Below are 13,294 nucleotides of genomic sequence, written 5' to 3' on the forward strand. Positions count from 1 at the left end.
GTTTTATAGCCCTTTGGGCATAGTTCCAAACTGCTCTCCAGAATGGGTGAATCAGTTCACAACTCCACCAACAATATATGTGTCCCAGTTTTCCCACATCCCTCCAACATTTCCCTTTATCTTTTCCCGTCATCTTAGTCAGTCTGAGAGATGTGTTTCACTCTATTCTCAAACACTGATATGGTCATGAGGAGATTTATGAGTAGGTTTCCTCTCCCCTTCTCCCCTCCATATATGTGTTTATAAGTGGGCTTTAACCTATGGATTTGGAGGACAGCTGTCTCTTTTTGGTCCCTTTCTTACCATTTCTATCTCCTCAGTTCCACTTTGGGGGTGAGTTCCTCAAGGGTCCCCCAAGCTCCTTCCAACAGGCACAGGCACAGGCAGTGCTACAGCAAACCCAGGTGAGAGCCTACATGGGTAATGAGACTTATGGGAGGAATAAGGACTCAAGGGCTTCCATAGGACATAAGGAAGCTTTTGTGGAGTTCCTGGAGAGAGCATAGAAATTAAACTGGGTTAAATGAGTGGCCTTAAAATTGAATTAACTAATTTAGTTTAATTGAATGGCTAGGGAAAGTTATAGGTAAGTAATTAGGCATTCATAGGAGTTATAGCGGGGTGACATGGTGATGGAAAGGCTATTGGGGACATCATGGTCTAATGGAGACATGTCTCTTCTGCATTTCCTTCTAGTCTTGGGTGGGGAGGCTCAGGAGGGACTTTGGATGGCATTTCTTTATACTCTCTGGGGAAGAGTGACTTGATGTCTGTAAGGATCAGGAAAAGGATCTTGGGGATGTATTAATAGCTCTCTCCAATTTTCCAGCTCTCCATGCAAGGCCCTCCTGGCCCTATTGGACTTACAGGTCGAGCTGGACCCTTGGTGAGTTTGGGGCAGTACCTGTAATTCGGGATGGGGAGAGGTATTAAGGGTGTGGAGGAAGGGGAGGGAAATGAATGAGGAGGATCAGTTCTTGTGTCACTCTTGGGTGTGTCAGTTCTTTCTGTTCAATGACACTTTTAACTCTTCTACCTGTCCAGGGTCTCCCTGGGTATCCAGGTCTGAAAGGAGAACCAGGGATAGCAGGACCACAGGTGAGTTTTTGTGGGGTGTTCATGTCTGATTAATGATGACCAGGATAAAAGGGATCTTTTCCATGGGTCAGGACACAGGACTGAGATAGTTTGGAGGAAGGACTGAAGGAAGTGACTCTGTTTATGAACCTCCTTCTTCATTCTCCTAGGGATTAATTAGGGTTAAAGCTGAGACTCCATAGGATTTTCTTACCTCTGTTCTCATTCTGTTATTCCTACAGGGCCCTAGAGGTCTACAGGGTTTACCTGGGCCCTCTGGAAAAGAAGGAAAACAGGTAAATGACTTAGAACTTCTATTGAACTTCTAATGACATTGCCATTCTTTTGTGGAAATGTAGTATGACAAAAAAGGAAGATCAGGGCCCTGCAATTCTGCATCCCAAGAGTCTGCTTCATCTTTATCTGGTCACAGCAGTGAGATGGAAGCAGAGCAGTTCTGGTTGAGAAGCAGGTCTCTAAGGGCAGAGAGTCCCCTGCAGCCATTCCTCCCTCTTGCTCCACAAATTCTCCAGTGTGACAGGTATGAGGGGGAGAGCCATGTTTTCTCATCTTTCTGTCCCCTCTCTCCATCCTGGACTATAGGGTCGCTCTGGAGCAGATGGACCAAGGGGTCTCCCAGGGGATACTGGACCTAAGGTGGGTGATGGGGATTTGGCAGCCACAGAGACATGGCAGTGTGGAGTGTCCCAGAGTTCAAAGCTCAACTCCTATCTCTCCGACAGGGTGATCGGGGTTTTGATGGCCTACCAGGGCTGCCAGGAGAGAAAGGCCAAAGGGTGAGTGTCTCCAAACTGTCCTTTCCCCTGGAAAATTATTTTCCTTTCGATATGCTTCCTGTGCTCACTCTCTCTTCTTTCTCCAGGGAGATGTTGGCCATGTTGGGCAGCCAGGGCCCCCTGGTGAGGATGGTAAGAAGGTAAGATGGGGGAGAGAGGTTGGGAGTTATGTATATGGGGGCCATCTGGGTGAGATGGCTTGACTGAGGGCAGGTGGAAGGGATGATTTCTTGTTAGTCAGACAAGATTCATGACTTGGGATTATAACCTGGGTTCGAGGAGTGGAAGGATTATGTAGTGGGAGGATATATGAAGAAGGTTTCTTTCTTTCCTCTACTTCAGGAAAGTTTTCCTCCAGGTACCACTTCCCATCTTCATAGGTTTATTTATTATTTATTTATGCATTCGTTCATTTATCCATCCTTCCATTCATTTTTCTATCCATTTATTTATTTACCAGATTATTTATTCATTCATTCATCTATGTATTGATTTTTAAAAATTACTTCTAGGGCTCAGAGGGGCCTCCAGGGCCCAGGGGCCAAGCTGGGGAGCCAGTAAGTATCCTGAACCCTGAAACACATTGCCCCATACCCATTGTCCTGGGAAAGAAGAGGGACTGGACAATTGCTAAGGCCTTTTCAGGCTCCAAATCCATGACTCTATGATCTTAGCTTTCGTGAGCAATGTCAGGATTCTCAATCCCTACCTCAGTCTCTCTCTGCTGCCTTCTGCCATTGACTGCCCTGTGAGAGAGAGAGAGAGAGTGTGTGTGTGTGTGTGTGTGTGTGTGTGTGTGTGTTGCACTTGAATCATAACTGCGCTAACAGCAACGGTGACAGCAACCTTCTGTCTCTTCCAGGGACCCCGAGGGCTTATTGGCACAAGAGGCCCCCCAGGCTCCCCAGGACAACCAGTAAGAAGTCTCCCTGTATTTTTTTTATTCTTTCTGAAATTCTGTATCTCTGTCTTTATGTGACTATCTCTGTGTCTCACTTTTACACCCCTTTCTCCTCAGGGTGTGGTGGGGATCGATGGACCTCCAGGTGCCAAAGGAAATGTGGTAAGAATTTATTTCTCCCTCAGAGCCTCCCAGACCTTCTCACTGACCCTCATCCTCTCTAACCTCCAACCTCACTGACCCTACTCATTTGTAATGATTCCATCATCTTCTCTAATCCCCTCCTGCTCCTTTCTCCCCAGGGCATCCCCGGAGAGCCAGGGCCTCCAGGTCAGCAAGGAAATCCAGGGTCCCAGGTATGTGGCAGGATTGATGTGGGATGGAGGGAAGGAATGGGTTGAGTTACCCAAACTCTCCAGAGTCCTTCCTCTGCCAGAGGAAGGTTCCAAGCTTATGAATCTTTCCTCTTCCTGCTTCCCCTTCTCACCCATTCTACCTGTCTCTTTCAGGGTCTCCCTGGACCACAGGGACCAATTGGGGCACCAGGGGAAAAGGTGAGTAACTGATTCTCTCTTCTTCCTATGCTCACGATCGGGGCAGTAGACCCTGGTTAAATACTTTCTTCCCATCCTCAGACCTCCCTTGCATCTTCCTTATGGCAGGACAGACCTGTTTGAAAGTAGCACCTGGCTCCACACCAGTGGTGTATGGTATACAGAGTATGCCATCAGATGCCAGCTGTTGTTATTGCAGATAAAAGAATATTTATAAATAATCTTTCACATAAATCTCATTCCTCTGCCTCACAAGCTATAGGAAGAATTTGTGAATTTGCCAGTTACCTATACATACTCCCATCATCTACCTTGAAATCACAAACCACTCAACTTAAAATATGGAAGGGAAAATATCTGGGTACAAGTGCAGATTCCAGAGTGGCTAAATGAGATATTCAGTGTGCCTCAGTTCTTCATGGCAGCAAATATTGTGCCATGAGCAAAAAAAGTGTAAAAAATCAGGAAGGGGTTAAAAATCTGGCCTTAGATACTTACTAGCACTGTGACCTTAGGCAAGGCACTTCACCTCTGTTTTCCTCAGTTTCTTCATCTGTAAGATGGGTATAATAATAACATCTACCTCCCAGGTTGTGAGGACCAAAGATCATATTTGTAAAGCACTTAGCTCAATGGCTGACACACAGTGGACACTTAAATGTTCATTCCCTCATGGCCTTATAGAACCATTGTACTCAACACCTCTGAACCACAGTAAATGTGGATTGCCATTCATGTACTATTCTTCCAAGAGCAGTGTACTGGGCTGGGCTATCCCCAGAATTTCAAACTCTGTGATTTCTCTGTTCTGCCCCATCCTCTCTCTCTCTCTAGGGACCCCCAGGAAAGCCAGGAATTCCAGGTCTTCCAGGCTCTGAAGGCCCACCGGTGAGCATTGTAGTCGTGGGGAAAGGGAGTGTATGTAGGAATGAGAGAGTGCTCCAGCAGTGGGGAAGGGCTGGTACTATGGGATTAATGGAAAGACCTCTGATGTTTGGGAATAAGGGCTAAAATTTGGTATTGGGAAGGAATTTGGGGATTTGGGGAACTTCTAGGCTTTGGATAGCTGGCTGACTCCTGACCTTCCCAGGTGTGTGCCCCCCACAGGGTCACCCCGGCCATGAGGGCCCCACAGGCGAGAAAGGGGCCCAGGTGAGTATGCTGAAAAGTGGGGTTAACCTCTAGGCTTGGGGAGGATTGGGACTGGGGAGTCATGAATTGAGGAGTTGGGGGTAGTAGAGCCGGGAGACTATTGAGCAGAGAAACTTGGAGGTCTGGGGGTTTGGAGAGGTACAAAAGGATTAATTGGAATGCTGACCTTGGTTTAATCCTCAGGGTCCAGAAGGGTCCATAGGGCCAACAGGGTATCCTGGGCAGCGAGGAGTAAAGGTACGTAATAGGCAAGCTCTGTAGGCAAAGTGGGCAGGACCCCTTATGTGGTAAATCCATAGAAACTGTGTTCTAGGGACAGCCCAATGACAGAAGGATTCAGTGTGGACCCTTGGTGTATGGAGAGAAGGTCAAGGCCTGGCTGGTCAGGGTGTGGACTGCAAGCTGGGGCACAAAGTCATATTGTAGCCCAGCACAGAGTCACATTGTAGCCAGAGTACAGAGTCACATATTGTGTGACCCAAGAATGTTCCGGGGCTTCCTAAGGGAGACAAAGGGCTGGCATGGAATGTTAGGCTCCCAGGAGGGAGGGAGGAACTGAGTCTCTCCAAAAGGGCAGAAGGAGCCTAGAGGCAGACTGTCTGGGTACCACCAATAAGCTGCCCCCTGCACCACATACCCATGTGACCCTAGGGCCCAGAGAGAGACTTAGGCTTACCAGAGCCAAAAAGGACAGTCCACTTTACTCTCAGCCCCACAGGTAGATTGTCTTCCCCTTCGGGCTTGCCTTTAGTATTGGTTTTAACCTGCATTCTACCTGCCTATGGATGGGCATAGGGATTTAGTAGGAAGGGCTTTCTATTAATACTTGTTAGGAACTAACAATCTGGCTAAGATCCCAGTGGGTAATGAAGCTTTCTCCCTAGCAAAGGCAGAATAGATTGTGAGACCCCCAACCATGTATTTGCCCTAAGGAGGGTATGTGAGCACAGGCTTTATCTCTACAGGGCACATCTGGAAACCGAGGCCTAAAGGGGGAGAAAGGCGAGAAGGTAAGAGGGAAAGGAGGTACCAAAGTTTTTCCTCAGTCAATGGAGGCCCTTTCTGTGCCTGTGCCCCAGATCCCCATTTTTAACTTTTGTGCTCACCCCCAATCCAGGGAGAAGATGGCTTCCCAGGCTTTAAGGGTGACGCAGGTCTAAAAGGAGATCGAGTAAGATTAAGGGGTGAGGGGTAAATGGAGAAGGATGGTGGGGAGTGAGGAAAAGGAAGCAAGAGGAGCTGAGTTAACAAGGGAATTCTCTGTTCCAGGGTGACCCTGGACCTCTGGGCCCCAGAGGAGAGGATGGGCCGGAGGGGCTGAAGGGTCAGGCAGGATTGCTGGGTGAGGAGGGACCCCCAGGTCCAGCTGGGGAGAAGGTATGAAAAGACAGCACTCTCTCCAAATTCCTCCTCAGCATTGCTTTATCCTTTTGTATGTCTGTGGTATTGATCCCCAACCCTCTCACCCCTGACCATATCTAGCAGCTGCCTGACTTCTGGCCTGGTCTCTGGTCAACCCCTAAAGGACTGATTTCTCTTACCTTTGCTATCTTTTCTCTTGGCAGGGCAAGCTTGGTATCCCAGGCCTCCCAGGTTATCCAGGCCGTCAGGGTCCTAAGGTAAGGGGATGGAGGAGGGTAGGAGGCTCAATAATATTCAAACTTGAGTTTATTTAATTTCTTTGGAGACTAAATACCAAGGGTTGATGAGAGTGCTAAGCTTCCTGGCGATATGAGAAAGGTTAGACATTCCGTGCCCTCAAAGATATTAGTGACCCAGAGGAGGACAGCCAAGATAAGTCAAGATGATAAAGGTTTGACCTGGGGAAAAAAGACTTGGGAGAATCCAAGCCTTCTCTTCAAGTATTTAGAGGAGTTAACTAGATTCAGCTTGACCACAGAGATACCCACCAGGAGCAGGAGGTGGAAGCTGCAGAGAGCTCAGCTTCATGTAAGGAAAAGCTTCTTGACAATTAGAACTATTCTGAAGTGTGATGGGCTGCCTGGGGTAGTTGATGGGGAATTGGGGACTGGGAGTAGATAGTGATTTGCCTATTAATGAAGGTAATCATATGGAAGCTGGTTGATGGTATTTTAAAAGTCTTCTTTTTTGATTAAAAAATCATTTATTAGTTTTTGACATTTACTTTTATAAGATTTTGATTTCTGTTTGTTTCTCCTTTCCTCCTCTCACCTCTCCCCAAGATGACAATATTTTAGAAAAATTTTCAATAGTATTTTATTTTACAGATACATGTAGTTTTTCTCCCTCTCTCCTTTAGTCCCTCCCCAAAATAGAAAACAATCTGATATAGGTTAAATATGTACAATTCTTTAAAACATATTTCCATATTTGTCATGTTGTACAAGAAAAATCAGACCAAAAAGCTGGGGCACAAGAAAAAAAAACAAACAAAAAAAGGAAAATACTAAGCTTTGATCCACATTCAGTCTTTATAGTTCTCTCTCTGAATTCGGATGGCATTTTCCATCCTGAGTCTATTAGAATTGGATGGCAATCAATTTGATATAGGTTATTCATGTACCATCATATTAAACATATTTCCACATCAGTGTTGTGAAAGAATCAGAACAAATGAGAAAAACCATGAGAAAGAAAAAAAAAGTGAAAATAGTATATACTTCAATTTACATTCAGACTCCATAATTCTTTCTCTAGATGTGGATAGTATTTTCCATCAGGAGTTAAAGTCCTTATTTACCTTTTTATTTTATATCCCTCTCGTTTATGAAGTGCACTAAATCTCTTCCCATCCCATAGTGAGTCTTACCTTGTAATAGAGAAAAAACAACCACCATCAAGAACAGATTAGGAAATCCACCTGACAATACTGGCTGACAGTTTGGGGAAGATATAGCCGGGGGTAATTCTCAGTGTGATATGAATTAGACTAGATAGTCTCTGAGGTTACTTCCAGCTGTGAGTCCCTGGGCCATTATAAGCACAAGGCATATGGCCTTTCAGAGGAGGGAGGAATGCCAATGAGCCACAGGGGAACATGGAGGAGGTGGTGAAATTAGGCCTTGGAGAGGGAAGAATGGGCAGAGAGGACAGGGAAGGACATTCCCTAGCAATAAAAAAGTAAATGTTGGCAGCATCTCCCTCCTATCTTCGGCTCCCTGCTGCCCCATCTCCAGCCCCCATTTCTCCTCTGTTTCTCCCCATTCAGGGATCCATTGGGTTTCCAGGGCCGCTGGGTCTGCCTGGAGAGAAAGGGAAACGGGTAAGCAAAGGCAGGGAGAGAGATGGGGATTGAGTGCATCGGAGTGGGAAAGTGTGTGCAGCTGAGAGGTGGGGACTTGGACCTTTTCCCCGCCACTCCCTTCACTCCATCTGTTGGAGTTGTGTTTCTCTTGTCCTGCCATGCTGATGTGACCTTGATTTTGTTGTTTCTCTGTCTCTCAGGGGAAGGCTGGTCAGCCAGGAGAGGAAGGAGAACGGGGACCACCAGTGAGTAGTTATTTCTTCCACTTCCCATCACTAGCACAGAATGGCCCAGCATGGTGTGCCCGCAGAGAGCATGGCGTGCCCACAGAGAGCATGGCGTGCCCACAGAGAGCATGGCGTGTCCATAGAGAGCATGGCGTGCCCACAGAGAGCATGGCATATCCACAGAGAGCATGGCGTGCCCACAGAGAGCATGGCGTGCCCACAGAGAGCATGGCGTGCTCACAGAGAGCATGGCGTGTCCATAGAGAGCATGGCATGCCCACAGAGAGCATGGCGTGCCCACAGAGAGCATGGCGTGCCCACAGAGAGCATGGCGTGTCCATAGAGAGCATGGCGTGCTCACAGAGAGCATGGCATGCTCTATGAGCAAAGCAGAATTGAATGAGCCCAAAGGAAACATGAAATGGGCAGAATTAGGGAAGCCACCCCAAATGTTCATATAGATTATTTGTGTCCAATTTGTGGCATTCTGATGCTTGTGTTGGTCTGATCAGCCACAGTCAGACACACTGTAACTTGACTATAACTTAGTAATGTCATTTTGGTGCTCTTTGAAAAAATGAAGGATAACAACCACCAATCCATCACCCAGACTCTTGCTTCTTCCCTTGGGAGGGGCTTGTGAGTGGGAAGAATGGCAGGTAAAGGATTTAGACTGCTTATCTTGGTATTTCTCCCTCCTACTATCTCTCTCATTGCTTTCTCTTCTTAGGGAGCCCGTGGAGAGAGGGGACAGAATGGTCCCACAGGAAAACCAGGCCCCAAGGTATGGGAGAAGGCAAAAAGAGCCTCCTCCATCAAGATCCTCCCTTTCCCCTTCCTTACATCCCCTGCCTGCTAGTGAAATCCTCCTAAACTTCCTGATGGGAGTGGGTGCATGTCTTGGGTCCAAGTCTTCATCCAGTACTTTTCAATGATGAACCATCCAAATTATGGTCTTCCAGATTCTCCCAGCATTCCCACCTCATTTTCTGAGTTGAGCTTCTTTTTTTCTGTCCTAGGGAGATGTGGGCCATGATGGTTCTGCAGGGTTTCCTGGAGAAAAGGTCAGTGGTAGGGACATAGGGAAGAAGCTGAGGGTGTGCTGGGCAGTTTCTGGAGTTGTAGACTTCTGGGAATGGAGGCCTGGGGAAGCTAAGTCCTGGGTGGAGATGCATTAGAGAGTATCCAGGCAGAGAAAGGAGGGTCTGTTTAACTACTCTCTTCTAATTCCAGGGATTACCGGGTCTAAAGGGACCCCCTGGATTTCCTGGGCCCAAAGGACCCCCAGTAAGTTTCTCTGTTCTGGGAAGTGGAGGAGGAGGTGTAAGGGTTGGGGGAGGGACAGAAGCTTAGTGTTGCATGTCTCCTATCCCTTATTACCCTGAAAATCTTTCTTCAGGGCCCTACAGGGAAGGAAGGAAGACCCGGTCACCCTGGGCAGCGGGGAGAGTTGGTAAGTTGTCCAAACTTGTCCATGTCCTCTCTCTATCCTTCCTCATGTTACCTCCAACTCTTCTCAGACTCCTTCAGGACTTAGCTATCTTGTTTTTCCCCCACTTCCTAAACCCTCTTCCATCTCATTAATGTCCTGTCCACTCCTCTGTGTTCCCTCCCAACTCTTTCTCAATGTCCTCTCAAACCCTTTCCTTAGAATTCTTCCCCATTCTTTTCCATGTCCTTGCTCCCTCCCCCATCTCCTTTCCTCCAAATTCTGCCCATATTTTCCCAAGGCCACCCTTTTCCCATGCCTACTCTTTCATTAATTCTCCCCCATGGCCTCCTCAAGTTGTTTTTTCCTGGTTCCTCTAGCTAAGTGTCATGGAAAAAGACACTGGATTTGGAGGCAGGAAACTTGGGTTTCATCCTCACTTCTGCTGCTGATTAATTTTAAAACCTGGCACAACTCATTTGTTTCTAAGTTGCAGCTTCCTCATTTGTAAAAGAAAAATAATACTACTTGTACTACCTCCTCCCCAGTCTCAGTTTTCTCACCTGTTAAATGGGAATTACAATAGCACCTACCTCCCAAGATCATTTTGAGGACCAAATGATAATATTTATAAAGTATGTTGCAAACTTTAAAGGACTACAGAAATGCTAGCTATCATTGTTGTTACTGTTATTATTATTACCTCTTTCTGGGCTTGGCTGGGAGGAAATCAGTTTATTGTTGTTGTTATTATTATTCACTCCATTAGAACTAAATCTTATGTTTATTTTTCTTTCTTCCCCAGGGTTTCCAGGGACAGACAGGTCTCCCAGGACCAGCTGGTGTCATTGGCCCACAGGTCAGATTGATCCCAAAAGATTTCATGAAAGTTTTGGGAGGCTCTGGATACATGGGCTAGGGAAAGTCAGATGTGATTGGGACAGATTTTGGGGGTTGCTATTCCTCCCCTGACCCTCAATTCCTACTGATATGTCAGAATGCCAATCTGGGTGGCTAGAGTCTGAGGGTCACCTTTCTCCCATTCCCCACTCTCTAGGCTCTCAAATAGGTCCTTCCCATTTTTTTCCTTAGGGGAAGACTGGTGAAACAGGGCCACTGGGTGAAAGGGGCCATCCAGGCCCTCCTGGGCCCCCTGGAGAACAAGGGCTTCCAGGACTGCTGGGAAGAGAAGGGGCTCAGGTAAGACACCCCAGAGGATCAAAATCCCCTCTTGAATCTCTCAGAGGCAAATCTCAATCCCTCAATCGTTGGGGAGAGGAGTTTAGTATAGATCATAGCCCTCACTGTGGGGAAAGTGTGGGTATATGGGCCATAGTCCCCCTCAGTAACTGGGATATAATGTTTGTGCCCCATGCTGTGACAGGGGGACCCTGGACCAGCTGGTCTCCCTGGGAAGGATGGCCCTCCTGGTCCCCGAGGCTTCCCAGGCCCTCGAGGAGCCCCTGGAGATACAGTGAGTATCAGCATCCTTCCTTCATCCTGTCACCCAGTGACCCTAGCTCAGAGAACTCGGTGTCTGGGGGAAACAGAAGGAGCAGATTGACGAGCTGCCCTCCGGGAGCTTACAGTCTGGAGGAGACAAACCCAGGCTCTGCCCTCAGTGTCTGGGGTTGGAGGTAGCAGAATTCTTCCCCTCAGGGAGTTCACCTTCTAAGAGAAACAGAAGGACAAACAGAAGGCAGAGACTCAGCACTTGTCCTCAGGGTGCTGTGGGAAGAGGGATTGGGAGAAAGGGGATCATTCACTTGAAAAGAGATCAGAAAGTTACATGGGATCAAAGGCAGCCAAGGGCTGAAGGTTCTAAGTGCTTTTAGGCCCTGGAAGAGACATCTCAGCAGAACATAGGAAAAATATAATAAGAATGAAGCTTCAGCTGAATCTTGATTTGGGAAGTTGGTATAGAAGAGAGGGAAAGTATGGGAGGGAATATCTCAAATGAAGAATGACTGGAGAAATCTTACTCTGTATAATATCAATCTCTTTTCTTCTCCCAAGGGAACAACTGGCCTGAAGGGGGCCCAGGGCCCCCCTGGCCCTATTGGTGCCAATGTAAGTATAGCCTTGGTCTGGGTACTCGAGGGTTGGAATTGGAGGACTGGGAAACTAACCTGAAGTGAACTCCTCTGCCCCTCTCCCATCTTCTGCAGGGTCCCCCCGGAGAACGAGGTCCTGTGGGCCCTGCTGGGGGCATTGGGTTGCCTGGTCAAGGGGGTGGACAAGGGCCTCTTGGCCCTGCTGGAGAGACAGGAGCATCAGTAAGTAATGAAAACAATAATCCCAGTAATCTAGACCTCCCTTGGCCCTTTCAGGCCTTCAATACCATATAAACTTTCATTGACAACTAACCCTCTAAACTTTCCATTCATTCTTCTCAAATCCCTCCTCCTTTATTTGTCTGTTTTAATTTCCTCATAGCTCCTCCATATATCCTGAGGATTTGAGGTCATTTCTTTCTCAAACTATTATCCCATTGGGAAGTAGGGGGCATGTGGCTCACTCAGAGCCCCTGGTGATATCCTCCCTTCATAGGGGGAGCGTGGACCCCCTGGTCCCACAGGGAAAGATGGAATTCCAGGGCCTCCAGGCCCCCTAGGACCAGCTGGAGCGACAGGGCCGGCTGGGGAAGATGGAGACAAGGTGAGCAGGAAGAAGAGGAAGAAAGAAAGGGCATTAGAAAGGAGGAAAACATGAGGTGGTGGGCTGGGCTGGGGGTAGGATTCCATTTCAGCTTTTCTTTTTTTCTAGGGGGAAATGGGTGCCCCAGGCCACAAGGGAAGCAAAGGTGACAAAGGGGAGCCGGTGAGTTGGGCTGGGGAGACTTTATGTGATGACAGGGTCTAGGGAGGCAGTGAATGGGAGAAGGGAAATGAGAGGGAGGATATTGATCTGGAGGATCTCAGGTGGGAGAGATAGAAGAATTTCCTTGCTCTGGGCCCCACGTCCTGAATCTGTGATAAGGTTCTCCCTACCTCCATACATTTCCCATTCTTTGTCTCCTCAGGGTCCCCCTGGCCCAACTGGGATCCAAGGTCCTGTCGGACACCCAGGCCTTCCAGTGAGTGTCTTCCTGTCCCATCCCAGCTGCAGGGTTTGAGCAAGGAGGATCATGTGCCTCAACTCTGTTGTCACCCCCTTCCCAACTCTGATTAATGCTTTCTGAATTCTAACCCCCAATACTGACTCCTGACTGCCAACTCTGGGTCCGGATTCCCTCGTAGGGTGTGGATGGGGAACGAGGACGTCGGGGTCCACCAGGCCTCTTTGGGCAAAAAGGAGATGATGGTGTGAGGGGCTTCCCAGGAGGCATTGGTCCCCCTGGCCTACAGGTGGGTGTACTTGCACAGCCGGGTGTGGGTTCCATCCATTCATAGGGATTTTTTCTTTTTGGTCAAAGTTCTCTTCTCACCCCAACTGTAATGTCCTCCCTTGCCAGGGGATGCCAGGACTACCTGGAGAGAAGGGAGAGGTCGGAGATGTGGGCTCCATGGTATGTATGCTACCAAAGCACAAGCCAATCATTTGTACTGTTCCATGCCCAATATGAGGAGACAGTGAATCACAAGGACTATTTGGAAGTTTCTTTGTGGTGGGGGTTCTGGGTTACTTGCGGAATGATTTAGAAATCACTGTAGTACCTTGGAGATATTCTTCTCTGGGGCTCTTTGATTTTCCCCACTCCCCATTTCTTTGTAGGGTCCTCATGGTGCTCCAGGTCCCCGAGGACCTCAGGGCCCTAGTGGGTCAGAGGTAAGTGAATTTGTTCCTGTAGACTCCATGGACTGGGAGAAGAATGGGTGATCTCTGAAGTAGGGGGAAACATCATCTAAAAAAGACAAAGTCTCACAGTTCCTATCTATTCCTAGTTTGTGGGAAATATTTCTAAGTCAGATTTCTTTCTATCTCTCCCCCA

At 47.8% G+C, this 13,294-nt stretch overlaps 1 protein-coding gene across 1 annotated transcript in view; it reads left to right on the plus strand.

Moving 5' to 3' along the window:
- COL5A3 (collagen type V alpha 3 chain) overlaps positions 1–13,294 on the plus strand; it is a 36,086-nt gene that overhangs the window by 12,135 nt on the left and 10,657 nt on the right. Inside the window, 36 exon segments of the mRNA XM_074260822.1 lie at positions 321–404; positions 830–886; positions 1,045–1,098; positions 1,320–1,373; positions 1,681–1,734; positions 1,821–1,874; positions 1,961–2,014; positions 2,387–2,431; positions 2,737–2,790; positions 2,893–2,937; positions 3,078–3,131; positions 3,285–3,329; positions 4,164–4,217; positions 4,437–4,481; positions 4,665–4,718; positions 5,447–5,491; positions 5,599–5,652; positions 5,751–5,858; positions 6,047–6,100; positions 7,672–7,725; positions 7,908–7,952; positions 8,665–8,718; positions 8,954–8,998; positions 9,168–9,221; positions 9,334–9,387; positions 10,169–10,222; positions 10,456–10,563; positions 10,748–10,837; positions 11,380–11,433; positions 11,532–11,639; positions 11,914–12,021; positions 12,130–12,183; positions 12,386–12,439; positions 12,603–12,710; positions 12,818–12,871; positions 13,078–13,131. Of these exon segments, the coding sequence (XP_074116923.1) occupies positions 321–404; positions 830–886; positions 1,045–1,098; positions 1,320–1,373; positions 1,681–1,734; positions 1,821–1,874; positions 1,961–2,014; positions 2,387–2,431; positions 2,737–2,790; positions 2,893–2,937; positions 3,078–3,131; positions 3,285–3,329; positions 4,164–4,217; positions 4,437–4,481; positions 4,665–4,718; positions 5,447–5,491; positions 5,599–5,652; positions 5,751–5,858; positions 6,047–6,100; positions 7,672–7,725; positions 7,908–7,952; positions 8,665–8,718; positions 8,954–8,998; positions 9,168–9,221; positions 9,334–9,387; positions 10,169–10,222; positions 10,456–10,563; positions 10,748–10,837; positions 11,380–11,433; positions 11,532–11,639; positions 11,914–12,021; positions 12,130–12,183; positions 12,386–12,439; positions 12,603–12,710; positions 12,818–12,871; positions 13,078–13,131 (2,220 nt within the window).

The sequence above is a fragment of the Sminthopsis crassicaudata genome, chromosome 1, assembly GCF_048593235.1.
Source record: "Sminthopsis crassicaudata isolate SCR6 chromosome 1, ASM4859323v1, whole genome shotgun sequence".
NCBI lineage: Eukaryota > Metazoa > Chordata > Mammalia > Dasyuromorphia > Dasyuridae > Sminthopsis > Sminthopsis crassicaudata.